The sequence below is a fragment of the Onychostoma macrolepis genome, chromosome 16 (genome assembly GCF_012432095.1).
Source record: "Onychostoma macrolepis isolate SWU-2019 chromosome 16, ASM1243209v1, whole genome shotgun sequence".
In the NCBI taxonomy this organism is placed as follows: Eukaryota; Metazoa; Chordata; class Actinopteri; order Cypriniformes; family Cyprinidae; genus Onychostoma; species Onychostoma macrolepis.
Window position 1 is genome coordinate 16,877,378 of NC_081170.1, and position 17,481 is coordinate 16,894,858.

Below are 17,481 nucleotides of genomic sequence, written 5' to 3' on the forward strand. Positions count from 1 at the left end.
CTTAAATAAAACAATTTACAATGATTGACTTCAGTTTCTATTTTACAAAACAACGCTGGACCCCACTGACATTCATTGTATAGGAGAAAAATAAATCAAAATATCTTTTGTGTTCCGCAGAACAAATTAATCAATCAGATTTAAGAAGTTTCTGTCTTCTGTGTTTTGCAAAGCTCCATATTCTGTTTAACTTCACTGTCCCAGCACTGTGAGAGAGAAAGCTGTTAAATGGGACGGCTGAGTGGTCCAGTCCAGTGCTCATCTCATGTGCTACTGATCCTCACTGAAGGGTTCAGTGCTCACAATGGAGAGCCTGTTCACAAGCTTTATTCCACATTCCCTCAATAGCCATTTATCTGCACCAGAGTCACTGGGTCCGTGGTGCTCACATGTGCCGTAGCATGTGATTGTGTGTGCATGCGTGAGAGAGTGTATACGTGCGCCTGAGGAGGGGGTGGGGAACGGGACAGACTGCTGAGAGAGAAATAGAGAGGAGAAGTGGCCCGACTGCTTTTGAATCAATCCACTTCTCCAACCACAATAACAAATAGAGTGTTAAATTTATATTGCAACCTGGTCATATCTGCCATTATTTGAGATCAATAGAAATTAACTATGTGAATCGAATGGTTATGGATGGTTATAATTTATAAAAGTTATAATTTCCAGGTGAAATGAGAGCCCAGCTGAATGGTGAATGAAAGGATCTCTGGGCCCCCTAGATTATGGAGCAAGGCTCTTTAGGCCAGTCCTCTATCATCAAGGGCTTTAATAAGGGCTCCTGGGGGCTTTGAGCTATTGGCTATTGTTCACATCTCAAGAGGCGACTGAATGATTCGTCGATTCCTCTCTGATAACGGCAGAGGTTTTGAAGAGACATTTCAGAGCGAATATTAATGAACGTGATTTTCATCTCACAATTACTACTCCGCAGTAATATAGCCGATCATTTGCTGTGATAAAGTATTCAACTCTCACTTTCATTAATTAACATGATATGCATCATTTCACTATCTGCAGGAAAGAGGTCTGCGTTTTGTCTAAGTATCCTATTATTTTTGGAAAGAGTCGGAACATCACATCTCATGATGTCCTCTGATTTAAATTCTTCCTCGAAGGGAATCATGCCTTTGAGGATTTTTGTGCATGAATTTCTGAATCTGTTTTTACATCTGTCCCTTATGGGCTGATGGAGAATGAGAATAAGAGAGAAAGAGAAACAGGCTAAAATGGCACAACTAAATAAAATGCAATATTGAATATTGAATGATGGCACCCAAATTAGGAGTGTAATATATATAAAGTAGTATATCAGTAGTAGTATAACATATATGTTTTTATTACTACCATTCAAAAGTTTAAGATTTGTTCATGTTTGTGAAATAAATCTTTTATTCTCATCAAAGCTGCATTTGATTAAACTACAGTAAAAACAGTAATTTTGTGAAATATTATTACTATTTAAAATAATTATTTTCTATAGTAAAATATAAAAAAAATGAAATCATTGAGTTTTTATCAGCTATTATTGCAGTCTTTAGTGTCACATGATCCAACAGAAATCATTCTAATATGCTGATTTGGTGCTCAAGAAACATTTCTTATTATTATCAATATTGAAATCAGTTTTTCAATATTTTTGTGGAAAACAGGATACATTTTCTTCAGGATTCTTTGATGAAAACAGTTCACAAGAACAGCATTTATTTTAAATAGAAATCTTTTGTAACATTGTAAATCTCTCTACTGTCACTTTTGATCAATTTAATATTTCCTTGCAAGGTAAAAATATTAATGTATTTAAAAAAATAAATCTTATTGACCCCAAACTTTTGAATGGTAGTGTAAATATACAGCGGGTAAAATAAGTATTGAACATGTCACCATTTTTCTTAGTAAATATATTTCTAAAGGTGCTGTTGACTTTGAAATTTTCACCAGATGTCGATATCAACCCAAGTAATCCATATATACAAAGAAAACAAAACAAATAAGTTCAGAAATTAAGTTATGTGTAATAAAGTGGAATGACACAGGGAAAAAGTATTGAACACATGAAGAAAGGGAGATTCAAAAGGCATGGAAAGCCAAGACTCCAGCTGAAATCTATCAGTAATTAGAAAGCAATCCTGCCCCTTGTCAGTGGAAATTAATATTAGCTGGTTCAGTCCCAACACCTACAGTACCAGGATGATGAAGATGAAACAAGGGTGGACAATTCAGCAAGAAAATGATCCCAAACACACAGCCAAGGAAACTCTCAATTGGTTTAAAAAAAAAAAAGAAAAAGAAAAGCTGCTAGAATGGCCCAGCCAATCACCTGACTTGAATCTAATAGAAAATAAGAACTGAAAATCAGAATTCATAGAAGAGGCCCACAGAACCTTCAAGATTTAAAGTGTGGAAGAATGGGCCAAAATCACACCTGAGCAATGCATGCAACTAGTTTCTCCATACAGGAGGCGTCTTGAAGCTGTCAGTACCAACAAAGGCTTTTGTACGAAGTATTAAATAAATTACTTTTTTCTTGTGTCATTCCATTACTTAATTTCTGAACTTATTTGTTTTGTTTTCTTTGTATGTATGGATTACTTGGGTTATTACTGACATCTGGTGAAAATGTCATGTCAAAAGCACCTTTAGAAATATATTTACTGAGAAAAATGGTGACATGTTCAATAATTATTTTACCCACCGTATGTGACACAACAAGCTCAGGTTATATTTTAAAAATCCATAAACTGATCCACAATGCCAATGCTCTCAGCTCTAACCCAATAATAAAAAGAGGTTTGATATGATGAAGGGGAGGAATGGAGACTGGGAAAAGATGTTCTCATTTACATTCTTTATGTTTGAAAATCCATTAACCCACTTTGCCCTCAGCCAAGAGTCCATGGCAAATCCAATCAGTCTGTTCCCTGTCTTTACACAGCCGTGTGTGAGAAAGAAGAGAGATGGAGAAAGTTCCATTTCAAAGTAGCCTGGGAAATGTGAGTGAGTGGGAAGGGAAAGAGAATAAGCAAAAGTATGAAGTTAACTCAATTTGTGTCCTCTATGTTTGTTCTGCCAGAAAAGTGGAGAAGAAAAATATGATGAAGGACTGCAGCAGAATGTATAGCTGTCACCAATCCAGACTTTGGTGATGTTATCACTGTTTTTATATGCACAAATTTACACCAATTATGCTTAATTACTCATGTTCTGTCCCCCAAGGTCATGCAAACACCTTATCTGGTAAATGTCAAAACCAGAGTTTTTTTTTTTTAGATATTTTTATGGGGTTTTTATGCATTTTTTATAGATAGCACAGTAGAGAGAGCCAACAGGAAAGCACTGGGAGGAGAGAGGGGGTGGGATCGGCAAAGGACCTCGAAAAGGGAATCAAACTCGGGTCGCCATGAGCGCAGTTGGGGTCAATAACCACGAGTTATTTTATAACTATTTATATACTTTTTTCAGTTTTATTTCCATGTTAGTTTTAAGCAATTTGTATGTGCTATTATATTTCTATTTAGTTTTAATTTATTTTTACTTCAGTTTTAATTTTAGTAATTTTAGTACTTCAAAATTATTTCACTTCAGTTAGTTGCCAAGGCATCCTTTCTAATTTTCATTTATTTATTTTTTATTTCAAATTAAAATATTATCATTTTAATTTAATTTTAGCTTTATTTTAATTAATGCAAACATTTTTTTTAATAGTTGTAATGTTAGTTAACAATAACAACACTGGTCAAAACCAGAGAAACTCAAAGATTTAAAAATGTTGTGTTATTTTGTGTCAGTTATTCAATATATAGTACATGCTGTACATGTAAACATATTCATTGATGCTCTCTCTCTCATAATATTTACAACATCCATATGCAACCCAACTAAATCCAGCTTACTTGAAATATTCTGTTTGTTTAACTGATGTTTGGATCACGTGATGTTTCGACACACCACTAATATGCTTGTCCAGTCAATGAAATTTTATATAAAAAAGAAAAAAGAAAAAGCAACCTGCATGTATAGAGAGGAATCTCAATTTAATTTCCAATTAATTAAACTCGAATAGTATAACTCCAACGAATAAGAAGAAATTCCTCATCTTCAGGAGCTTTTCCTTTGCCATTGTCACCTTTGACTTGCTTACTGGAAGGGTGAAAGCTGTATTGAAAACTTGCAATGTGAGATCAGCCAAGACACAATAAATAACAGCAGCACACAAGACAGTCACCCAAAAGTTTGCCAGCAATAACCGTGACTCCTATGTGAGAGGTGAATGTGTGGTGCCCAGAGGTGAAGAATTATGGAGCCTGTAAACATTTTAAGAGTTGATACGATGAGAACATGAAGACAGATAGAGAGCAGACCCACCTCTTAGGCAGAGGAAAGTAAGGAAATCTTCGGTTTTGGGTTTGCGTTTTGTGAGTTGGTTGAGCATGGCTGGGCTCCGGGGCATGGCCTCCAGCATTTTCATCGGGGTGGCATTGGGAGAACAGGGATGAAACTGAGCAAACTTCCTCTGAGCCTGCAGTCTTGGCCTGGGATGAGAAACAGAGAATTAGGGAAATGAAGGGATTAGTTCTCCTAGAAATGAAAATTCTGTCATTATTTACGCATCTTTCCATCCTTCATTTATTCAAGCAATTTTGAAAGCTTTTACTAGCCAAACTTTTCCAAGCAATTACAATGAATCCTTTCCTTTTCCCTTTTATCTTACACTGAAGAAAGTCATGTGGGTTTTGAGTAAAATGAGAATAAATGATGACAGATTTTTCAAGTTAGAGTTTTTGGTCACACTTTATATTAGGTGGCCTTAACTACTATGTACTTTGCATCAAAAAACAATGTACTTATTGTGGTCATATTGTATTGCAAAACACTTTTGCTGGTATTGAGGTGGGATATGGGTAAGGTTTGGTGGTTTGGGTAGGTTTAAGGGTGGGTTAAGGTGTAAGGGATGAGTCAACAGTGTAATTATAAATGTAATTACAGAAATTAATTACAGATGTAACTACATATAGGTATTTTTTAAAATATAGGTACAATGTAAAAACATGTATGTATACAATAAGTGGATTGTACCAAATGATTAATTTAAATGTAAGTACATAGTAGTTAAGGCCACCTAATATAAAGTGGGACCGAATTTTTTGGTATCTTTCATTTAACGGCTCCTGTTTTAATGAGGCTAAAAAACTAGTTCACAAACCAGATTTTTGGAATCCATATAAGGAAAAAAGACAGAAACATCATTTGGTAAGAGAAGAGATTTTAAAGGGTTAGTTCACTCAAAAATGAAAATTAGCCTGTGTTTTACTCACCCTCAAGGCATCCTAGGTGTATATGACTTTCTTCTTTCAGACGAATCCAATCTGAGTTATATTAAAAATTGTCCTGGCCCCTCCAAGCCTTACAATGGGGATAAGCGGGTGCTTTTTGTCAACAGTCCAGAAGACATGAAATAAAGTGCACGCATCCATAATAAAATGTGCCTCACACAGCTCCGGGGGGTGAATAAAGGCCTCCTGTAGTGAATCCATGCGTTTTTGTAAGATAAATATCTATATTTCAAATGTAATAAAAAAAATTTTCTCACTTCCGCTGACCATCGTACGCGGAATCCATTCCGGCGGATGATGTAGGACGTCGGCGACGTGTGCATGCTAATCACGCACGCCAACATCCTACGTCATCCGCCGGAATGGCTTCAGCATACGACAGTACAGGAAGTGAGAAAAAATTGTTTATTATGTTTGAAATATCATCTCGGTTACGTACATAACCCTCGTTCCCTGATGGAGGGAAAGGAGACGTTATCTCGTGACGGCAAATGGGGATTCACTTGGGAGCCCCAATCATCTCTGACTTTAAGAGAAAATGCCAATGAATATTGGCTAGTGGATTTTGCATACCTGAGCCACTCCCCGTGCATACGGGTATAAATAGGCGACAGGTGCATCCACTCATCAGGTTTTCCACTGAGGAGCCGAGAACGTGTCCCTGGCATCCAGCAATGGTTCAAGATTGTGGCATTGGGACATAACGTCTCCGTTCCCTCCATCAAGGAACGAGGGTTACGTACGTAACCGAGACGTTCCCTATCTGTCGGTCACTACGAGTTATATCGTGACGACAAATGGGGTTCATAGAAAGTGCCACAACCTGAACCCCGTCATAACCTTATGGCATTGCAAATATTGACAAGCAAGTGCGACAGACAAATGCCATACAAAGGTCGTAAGCTTCCCATTGCCCCAGCGCAAATTCGCTGACCTTGGTGCCCGCAGGGACCACAGGTGAGTACATCGCTGCTGGAGATAGCCAAGCCGCTGTTCCTTTCCCCACAGAAATTTCTAAACAGAAGGGATTTCGACCTTCAATGAAAGATTGCTTCAAGTCTTTCCTATTTGTTGTTTACAGCTTAGCAGTAATGATGGGGAAGCGAGCCTTCCACAGAAGGGCGCTACGGAGGCCACATCCTACCCGTAGAGAGGAACTATGTGGAGACTAGGGGTGTCGCAATATACCGGTATTGACGATAACCGTGATATTCAAAGCAACAATTATCGATATTGTGTTAATTTAGTGTGTGACGATATACCGGTATTGGCGATAACCGCAATATTTAAAATGAACAGGATTGATAACACCACATGTAAATACTCCAGCGCCAGTACCTGGTTGACCTCCATGTGGCAGTATTGTGCCTTAACCCTGACACCTGTCACACAAGAAGAAGACGCAGCGCATGCAGCTACTCCGAGAAGAGCTGTGATCATCAGAGTAAGTTGCCATTATTTTACTAGTCATTAGAATGGGAAATGTTACATTAACCTGTTAACAGAGGTTTTCTGTGTTCATATATTTAAGTAAAGGGTGATTATTTTAATAAGTACCGTGTTTTCTTTACTCGTCTTATTTTTGTATTTGCAATCAATACGGCCTGTGCGTAGTAACACTTAATTTCTTTGTTCAAATCTGTTAACAGTTACACGATTAAAACTGATCTTGAAAAGCTGAGCGACCACATTGCTACATTAAACTCTGTAAAATGTTCAGCTGGTCGCAGTGTCATGCACTTAATGCCTCATCTGCAGTCGTTCTAGATGCACGTTAAAACTGAATTAGCAGCGCTCTTACTGCATGACTTCAGTGGTGCCGGCGCAACTATAGGTTAAAGAGCTTAAAATACGGGTATACAAGTTAACAGGTTAAAGTATCAGTTTATATGTTAATATGGCAACACTTTACAATAAGGTTCATTAGTTAACATTAGTTAATTATATTAGTTAACAAGAAATGAGAATGAACAATACTTCCACAGCATTTATTAATCTTAGTTAATGTTAATTTCAGCATTTACTAATGCATTATTAAAATCACAAGTTGTGTTTGTAAACTTTAATGCACTGTTAACTAACATGAACGACTATTTTTATTAACATTAACAATGAATAATAAATTGTGTAATAAATATATTGTTAGTTAATACATTAATGTTATCAAATGACATCTTATTGTAACGTGTTACCATTAATATTTATTCATCATACTGTTGAAATTGACAGTATTTTTTCTCTTGTTATTTCATAGGAGCTCCAAAGAAGACAGAGAAAGCTAGAGTCTTGTGCCCTGCGTTTATCAGTATCCTTATGTTCGTTGGGTGAAAAAGAAAAACTCAATAAACAAAGTAAAAAATAATTTGACTGATAGCCATATGGACACCTAGCCCAGTAAAGGGGCTGACCGGAGACCCGGGCAAGCTAACACCGATACTGGGCCTGGTATCAGACTGCTCCGCCCAGTCTGACTGCCGGGGTGCTGGATGAACTCCACCAGGGGTTCGCCGTCTGAGGAACTTTACTGGAGGAGGAAAAAGGCACTCGCATCCCCAGGATTGGGGGAATGGCGCAGCAAGCGTGACACCGGCCAGCTCTTCCCGCCAATTGCCTGTTACCCAACACACCGGAAGAAACTGGCTCAACGCAGGGACTGTAAAATCTTGCGATGGTGTTCGGTGTCGCCCAGCCTGCAGCTCTACAGATGTCTGCCAGAAAGGCGCCATACGCCAACGCATAGGAGGAGGCAACACTCCGTGTGGAGTGAGCCCTCGCCCCCAGGGGGCACGGCTCACCTTGGGATTAGTAAGCCAAGGCGATGGCATCCACTATCCAGTGGTCCAACCTCTACTTGGAGACAGCTTTCCCTTTCTGCTGACCTCCATAGCAGACAAGGAGCTGCTCAGAGCTTCTGAAGCTCCGGGTGCGGTCCACGTATATGCGCATCGCTCTTACAGGACACAGCAACGCCAAGGCTGGATCTGCCTCCTCCGAGGGCAGTGCTTGCAGGTTCACCACCTGATTGCGAAAAGGCGTGGTGGGAACCTTGGGCACGTATCCAGGCCGGGGTCTCAGGACAATGTGAGAGTAGGCCGGCCCGAACACAAGGCACTCTTCGCTTACCGAAAATGTTTGGAGGTCCCCAAACCTCTTGATGGAAGTGAACGTGTTCAAGAGCACTGTCTCAGCAGACCGGAATTTAAGCTCAACTGAATTCAGCGGCTCAAAGGGATCGCTCTGAAGGCCAGCCCGGACAGTAGAGCGATCCCAGGAGGGCACCAGGGGTGGCCTAGGAGGATTAACCTTCTGGCACCCCTCAGGAACCTGATGATGAGATCGTTCTTTCCCAGTGACCGGCCGTCCATTGCAGCGTGATGCACTGCGATAGCAGCCCCATACGTTTTGAAGCTACGCTCCAACCTTTCTTGCAAGAAAGAAAGCACTACTTCAATCGTGCATCTTCGGGGGTCTTCTCGGCGAGAAGAACACCAGATCGCGAACAGACTCCACACCAAGGCAAGAGCTCGCCTCGAAGAGAGGGCTCTGGCCTGAGCAAAAGTGTCTTAAACTGCTGGGGGACAAAACACTCAAGTCTGCCGCGTCTCATCCAGGAACCACACATGGAGGTTCCAAGACCTGGACGCGGGTGCCACATGGTGCCGGGCCCCTGGGAAAGGAGGTCCTTCCTCAGAGGGATGAGCCAGGAGGGGCTGTCACAAGGAGCATGAGTTCCGAAAACCAGGTCCAATACGGCGCAACCAGCAGGACCTGTTCCTCGTTTTCGCTTACCTTGCACGGTGTCTGTGTGAGAAGGCTCACTGGGGGAAGCGCAAACTTGTGTAAAGCCAAAGGCCAGCTGTGCGCCAGTGCGTCCGTTCTGAGGGGGCCTCGGTCAGGGAGTCACACAACTGGCCATGGGAGGAGTCGAGGGAGGCAACCAGGTTTACCTGAGCTTCCCTGAATCGACTCCAGAACAGCCGGATCGTCTTGGGATGGAGTCGCCATTCTCTGGGGAACATGAGCTGTCGTGAGAGAATATCGGCTGCACGATTGAACTCCCCCAGGCAATGTTCCCTCTAATTTTTTTTCTTGCTGAGCAATATTTTTCTCTATTGGGTGGACATTTTGGCCACCTGAGCAAAAACATTCTTTATACCAGACCTGTACAGCGCGCGCACAAAAAAAGTGTGTAACTTTTAACTTTAATGTGCTATTTATATTTGATTTGACCCTTGATGTAACTAAATGATGTATATTTTAGGTTACCTGAGAAAACATTTTTACAGTACAATACACCGCCGTTCAAAAGTTTGGGATCAGTTCATTTTTTAAAGAAGTTTCTTAGGCTCATCAAGGCTGTATCTATTTGATAAAAAATACTGAATATTATTTCACAAAATAATATTGTGAAATATTACTGCAATTTAAAAAAAAGTTTTCTATTTTAATATACTTTAAAATATAATTTATTCCTGCGAAGCAAAGCTGAATTTTCAGTGTCACATAATCCTTCAGAAATCATTCTAATATGCTAATTTATAATCAGTGTTGGAAAAAGTTGTGTTGCTTAATCTTTTTTTGGGACGTTTTCAGGATTCTTTGAGAAATAAAAAGTTAAAAAGAACAGTGTTTATTCAAAATAGAAATTTTGTGTTGCAATATACACTACTAATTCAAAAGTTTGGGGTCAGTAAATTTTTTGTTTCTTCTTTATTATTATTATTATTTTTTTATTCAGCAAGGATGTGTTAAATGGATAAAAAGTGATAGTAAAGACTTATATCGTTAGAAAATATTTATATTTTTAATTAATGCTGTTATTTTTAACTTTTTATTAGCCTAATCAAAGAATCAAAGAAAAAAGTTTCCAAAAATATTAAGCAGCACAACAGTTTCAACAATGATAATAAATCAGAATATTAGAATGATTTCTGAAGGATCATGTGACACTGAAGACTGGAGTAATGATGCTGAAAATTCAGCTTTGCTTTACAGGAATACACTATATTTTAAAATATATTAAAATAGAAAACCAATATTAGAAATTGCAATAGCCTAAGAGTTCACAATATTACTGTATTTTTTTCTGTATTTTGATCAAATAAATACAGCCTTGATGAGCATAAGTGACTCCATTAAAAAACAAGGTCAATTATTTATTAGGTTTATAATATAGGCCTAACATAATATAATATCAAAACAATGAAGCATTTAAACTGATGGAAGAGAATAGAAAACAAACTGAAGCATTTAAACTGAGATCTGTAAGTCAAATATATATAAAAAAAAAACATGAACATGTGAGTTCTTATATAGCTATCCCTTTGAAATAAAGTTTGCACAATACTCCTGTGTGTGACTGTAAATGTCTCAGAGTTTTGTTACCGATCTGTGCCCATCATCCGCTATTTCCAGCACTTAATCAAGCCACTCTTCTCTAATACATGAGGACGTTTTATTTTACATGTCATTGCGTTTGCGTTTGCTCTCAATTTGAGCTATTTCGTCCACAACCATTGTAGGCAATTCGGTTTCTACAGAGACTCATTTGGCACACATGATTCTCTTTCTATGAAACCTGTAAGCCGCATTCACTGGTTCTAAATCTATAGTGGCCCCAGCTTTATAGCGGTTTACCCGAGCATTGCAATTCTTTTATTTTTACTAGAATACAATCAAATGGCTTTCCCAACTCATTTTTGCATGTGCGCGGCTGCGGTGGAAGAAGTGCACGCACGCGCGCAGCTTAGAGGGAACATTACCCCCAGGACGCGGACGGGGCGCAGCGACTTGCGCTGCGTTTGACTCCAGAGGAGGAGATGACGGGCGAGTTGTGACATGCAACATGATTGTAGACAACCCTGCCAGTTGATGTACGAGACAGCCGCAGTGTTGTCCGTGTGGACCAACACGTGCTAGCCAAGCAGCAGCGGCCGGACCGGTACAAGGCTAGTAGCACTTACAGCAACTCGAGGCAGTTGATGTGCCAAAGCAATCGAGGCCCTGTCCAAAACCCAGAGGCTGCCTGCCTGTTGCATGTAGCACACCAGCCCGCACTGGAGGCATCCATCGTGACAACGACATGCTGAGACACTTGTTCTAAGGGTACTCCGACCCATAGAAAGACCAAGTCTGTCCAGGGGCTGAATGAGCGGAAATGCGTTGGCATGGTAGTCACGCGAACTGTACCGCGTCGCCATGCCCATCTTGGAACTCGGGAGTGTAACCTGTGCTGAAGTGGTCTCATATGAAACAATCAGAGCTTGATTGCATCCTTTGCCAGGAGGACAGCAATCTCCTCGTACAAGACAGGTGCGTCTCGGACTGCCACCGAAGTCACGAGAATGCCGCTGAACTCGGGAGGTCGCCTGGTGAACTGAATCGCATAGCTGAGTTGGATTGTGCAAATGAGCCAGCGGGACAGGTTGGGCAGTGCAAGCCACGCCCCCAAACTCCGTACAAGTGGCACCAAAGGGACAATCGACATACCTGCGGTGGCGCAGTGGAGGGGAGTCAAGCTGGATGGCACAGAAGGCATTGTGTTCTGACTGATCACAGCAGAACTCCTCGGAGGGACTGGCCAGAGATGCGTGGAGAGGCATTGCATCTCCCAACGGGCTCTTGGCCGCTGGCAAGAGGGGGCGTCATGGGCGAGAGTGAGGAGGCGGTGCATCGCAAACTGTCAGCCCGCGAGCCTGGGAACCTGGAGGAAAAGGAAATTGCTCTTTCTTTGACAATGTGGTTACTGCTGGCCCTTGAGCCAGCAGAGGAACAGAAACAAAAGAAAAAAGAAGATTCTCCACCCGGCCCTCCTCCAGGGGAAGGAGTCCTTGCCGTCTCCTGAGAAAGAGCAGCTTCCCACATCTCCAGGTTGCCCGTGTCAAGGTCGCTTCGCCGACTTCTTAGATGACTTAGTGGCCAGCTAGGATACAGGGGGCGCTGCACTCCTGCGAGAGGCTTGATGCGCCGGCCTAGGTGAGCGGTTTCTGGCCAAAAAAGGGGTCGTCCACGACTTCATCAGCTCCTCATGCACCTCCGGGAAGAAAGGAACCCGGCCCGTGCCAAGGACCCAATCATCCCACCTCGAGGGCTAGGGACTAGGAGGTGTGCATGCCTCCAGCCCGGCCCGGGAAAGCACGGCCGCCAACTCCGTGTCCGATTCAGCCGTGGCGACAACACCCGAGGGGGGCCGCCCCACCGAATCTTCATCCTCAGAGGAAGAATGCCCATCCCCCGATGCTGCTATTGACATCTGATCCTCTATCGGCGCACCGAATGAAATGCTGGGCACGCCGTCAGACGGCACAACAGAATCACCGGGGAGCAACACAGAACAGCTGCTGAGGGAGGAGTGAAAGGTCCGTGGGGACTGGCCCGGCGAAAAGGCTCTCACTGTAACCCTCAGATCGCCCAGAGCACTAGCCAGTGCGGGTAGTGACAGAGGGAGCCCCTCCCAACCCCCGTGAGGAGAGAGGGGTACAATCGCAGCGCTGCCATGGTTACACGCTCACAGCTAACGCATAAACCATCCACGATGGTTGTCGACAGAGGATAGGAAATGACCACAACCAAGAGGACACGGTGGAACGGTGTCTTTAACCCTTTTAAACCGGCTGCGTCGGCGCCGACACATCAGACCAAGCTGTATTCATGTTACCATAACTCTTCTACCGTTTGCACTATCAAAATAATTCAAATTGCTCCTGACAGCAGACAACATGCGCTTTTCGGCAATATATGGCTTATTACGGTAATTTCTTGTGCTCCGTCAACAAATGACGGCAGATTTCCGGTAGAGCGGGAAGGGAAAATTTGAATGGAGAGATAGGGAGCGTGGAGTTTTGGATTGCATAAAATAATAAACAAAATGAACAAAAACATGGTCAAGGAGGAGTAAACAGCATAAGAGTCGATTAGGATGATTTTTGATGAGACTTTGGGAGCAGGCTGAGTGAGACTTTTTCACACGTGGTGTGTGCGTCGCTATAATGAGTCCGCGCATGTAAATGAATGGGTGTATGCATGTACATGCATGTGTAAATGTGTGCGTGTATGAACAAAAAAGCCTCCTGAATGAAAACTGTGCAACCCAGTGTCCCAAAAATACTTGTATATATGTATTATAGTTGAATTTTGAAGTAAGAAGTGTTGGATTATTTCGATCATGATTTTTCTCTTTTTTCTAAATTAAAAAAAAAAAAAATCATTTTTTTTATTTTGTCTATTTAAATTCTGTTTACAAACTCAAAACACAAGATTAATGGTCAAAAACTGTACTTTTTTGAAAGCCATTTGTTTTCTGAAAAAAATGGCACCTTGCACTTGAAAATAGCACATTCTGTTAGAATTTTACAGTCAAATAAACAAAATGTGTGAAAATGACCTATTTTACCCTTAGGTTTTAAAGGGTTAAAAAGACATGAACCGACTGTTATTTGCTCTTTTAAGAAATCCACTCTTTTAGTTGAAGTGCCCAGGGGAATAGCTGCAGACAGGGACACCGCTGTTCGCACCGTGACGCCAACCAGAACAGCTTCAAGACAAATGATGAAATGGGCTTTGTGGAGATCAAGCACGTTCATCGCCTATTTATACCCATATGCACGGGGAGTGGCTCAGGTATGCAAAATCCACTAGCCAATGTTCAATGGCATTTTCTCTTAAAGTCAGAGATGATTGGGGCTCTCAAGTGAATCCCCATTTGTCGTCACAACATAATTCGTAGTGACTGACAGATAGGGAAGGATATTTATCTTACAAAAATGCATGGATTCGCTACAGGAGGCCTTTATTCACCCCCTGGAGCCGTGTGAGGCATGTTTTATTATGGATGCGCACACTTTATTTCACGTTTTCTGGACTGTTGACAAAAAGCACCCGCTTATCCCCATTGTAGGCTTGGAGGGGCCAGGACAATTTTTAATATATCTCCGATTGGATTCGTCTGAAAGAAGAAATTCATATACACCTAGGATGCTTTGAGGGTGAGTAAAACACAGGCTAATTTAAATTTTTGGGTGAACTAACCCTTTAACAAATCATATAGGAGACCTGCAGAGGGAAGCAGTTTGGTCTGATATACAAAAGCTCAGCAAAAAGTCTGACTATGTAAGTCATTTTTAATTGGCCAACAGCACAGTATGTTTTGTTTTGATACTTGGATGTCCCCACCAGGCTTAAAAAGCAAGATTTCCATGATTTGATGTTTGGTGAACAGTATGGACTAGCCTAGAACAGGGGCGGATTTAGTGAATTGGGGGCCCCCGGCAAATATAGGAATGGGGCCCTACACATTTGCACACATTTACCTAGATCAACCTTGAGGTTCCTTTTTTGTCATGATGCTTGCTGCTGCACAATGGTGCCCCATAGTTGTGTCCAATGTTTCTACATTTTTCATGTACATGTTATAATGGGATTCTTTCATTTACATTTACATTTATTCATTTAGCAGACACTTTTATTCTTTCATGTTGTAGACCACGATATAGAAATTGATTTACCGTTGAGATACAAGTTTTAACAAAAAACAACATAAATTATAAAACTTCTGAACATGCAAAATGTACATTTATTATTTATTATTACATTTATTTGCCTCTCTGTGCCACATACTGTATTTGGATGCAGCTAAATTCTCAATAAAACTGTTTTCACTGATATATTTTACTGTTTCTGATGTCAGACAACGGGACGAATATGAAATAGTGACTGAAACGTGACCCATTAAGACTACATAACCAGCTCTCCCTTCCAAGATGTTAATCTGCACAAAAATCCTGATTTATAATCGTGCCGTCGTCTGATAAAATCAAATAGGCTAAAGTTAAAGACAATAGTTGTGCTGTGATTTCGGCTATACTTGCATGTAAAATTATAGAAGCAACATATCTGTGTTTTAACTGAAAGCGCAACTCCTTTCAGCCACTCGCTGAACAGAGGAGACAGAGAGAGAGGTGTGCGCACACTGGGAAAGAGAGACCTCGTGCTCGTGCGGCAGTCAGCTTCAGATGCATAATATTTTAATTTGCTACAAGCAGGATACACAAGAAGCACGTTCAAATTGGACACGCAGACGGTCATATATGAAAAGCATTTTAGGGGGCCCAAGGCAGTCGCCTACCTTTGCCTAATGGGTAAGTCCGCCCCTGGCCTAGAATGTTACTTCATACTGTATCTTTTTGGCAAATACAGTTATAGATCTGTTATTTTCCCACCTAATTTAATCTTATATAGTCATCCATAAAACTACATTTTATCCATGCAGTAATCTTGAATGACATATTATAATGCCACAATACACTGTGCTGGAAATCTCACACAGAAAAGTCTTAGTAAAACTCACTTCTTTCTGACAGGCCCCTCTATTGAGTACTCATGGCTGCAGTCTTTACTCTGAACTGCATGTTCTGTCCGGTCTGACTTACAGCTTCCAGTGAACAGCCCAGCTTTAGCTCCCGAACCATTCAAATGACCATTTGCAAAGGAGCCTGGGAAAGGAGGTGTGGTTCAAGATTAAGCAATAGCCATATACACATAAATACAGAAGAAAATGATTTCCTCTGTCCTATTTTTTTTTTTACATTGCTAAGACATTGATATGTTCACATGTGAAAAATAAATCTAATCGGCGTAGCACCCACAGCAACTCTTGAAGGCCTCTGAAATGAAGAAAAGGTTTAAAACAGGATTTTTCCAAATCATTCAGTCAAACAAACACAAGTGGACACTCAGAATGAACTGACAGGAAGTAGGGAAAATCACAGTGCATCCAGTGTCCTGTTACATTTATCTGAGGTTTCAGTCATGTTAAAAGTCTATTAACTAAAAATATGATATGTGCATGAGTTATAGTCTATCCTCTTCACCATCATACAAAATTGAGAATAAAAATGGCTCTATCAGCATGTATGCCATAGTGAAATATAAATATACTAAAATGTATTTGAAATACATTTATTTCATGCTAAGTATACTGCAATATATTTACATATTTATGTACTTAATAAAAATACTCTGCAATTGTACTTTTGGTACAGTATACTAAACTGGTATACTTAAAGTTTGCTAAAATGGAACATCTAATGTTGTACTTAATGCACTTTAATTGTACGAAAGTAGTGATGAAATCCAACTAAAGATATACTGAAATATATTTGATTGTGCTAAAGTGGAATTATTGCATTAAATATCTTGCATTTAAAGACTGATATTATTCAAAGATCATACAATCCTCGTCAATAGTGACATTAAAACACATTTTTAAGTTGATATTAAGAATTAGTAGTTAAGAAAAAGAATTAAACCATTTTAGATAGTATTAGGACGCATGCGTGTGTGTCCCTCTGCACGTGCAGATCAAAGCACGCACGTGCATCGTGATAGTCTCCAAAATGGCACCAGAGCTAAAGCTGGGCTTTTTAATTCCACACAATTAAAAAGGAGGAGAAGAATTGTTGAATAAAGTTGTTATTTTTGTTTTCTTTGCACACAAAAAGTATTCTCGTAGCTTAATAAAATTATGGTTGAACCACTGATGTCACATGGATTATTTTAACAATGTCCTTATTACATTTCTGTGCACTGACCGTGGTAGTACCCTTGCTGTCTATGGAGGGTCAGAGAGCTCTCGGATTTCATCAGAAATATCTTAATTTGTGTTCCAAAGATGAACGAAGGTCTTACAGGTTTGGAACGACATGAGCGTGAGTAATTAATGTCAGAATTGTCATTCTTGGGTGAACTAACCCTAAATTTTCATATTATATAAATATATTTGCATTATACATAAAAACTATTTATATTAAAATTGATATTTCAAAATACACAGTATACTGTATAGAGAGAGAGAGAGAGATTAATTACTTCATTATTATTTATTTATTTATTTACACAAGTATATCTGTTTGATGATGTTCCAGGGCATTGGAAATAAATTCTGTCAAGTGAAGTGAACTTCAGCAGAAACCTGTGAATCTGAATGCAGCTACTAACCACACAGGTTAATGTGGCACACATTGCAATTGTTAGTATTCTGCCTGATGCCTTTTAATTACAGAGAATGTGAAAGAAACTCTGAATGTAATGATCGCAATGCAGTGCTTCTGATTACAAAGCAATTCCAAAGGAATCCTTAAGTGTTAGTTAC

The 17,481-nt window shown here is 40.3% G+C and overlaps 1 protein-coding gene across 2 annotated transcripts in view; it reads right to left on the reverse strand.

Annotated features, from left to right (window-relative positions):
• The window catches only part of jarid2a (jumonji and AT-rich interaction domain containing 2a), a 54,971-nt gene that overhangs the window by 20,613 nt on the left and 16,877 nt on the right, over nt 1-17,481 (reverse strand). Inside the window, exons 3-4 of one of the 2 annotated variants that reach the window (XM_058748210.1) lie at nt 15,679-15,823; nt 4,366-4,532 (exon numbers count right to left, since the gene is read on the reverse strand). In XM_058748210.1, coding sequence (XP_058604193.1) covers nt 4,366-4,532; nt 15,679-15,823 — 312 coding nt within the window. Of the gene's footprint in view, nt 1-4,365; nt 4,533-15,678; nt 15,824-17,481 lie in introns of those variants that run through there. The other variant, XM_058748211.1, reaches the window with a different exon arrangement.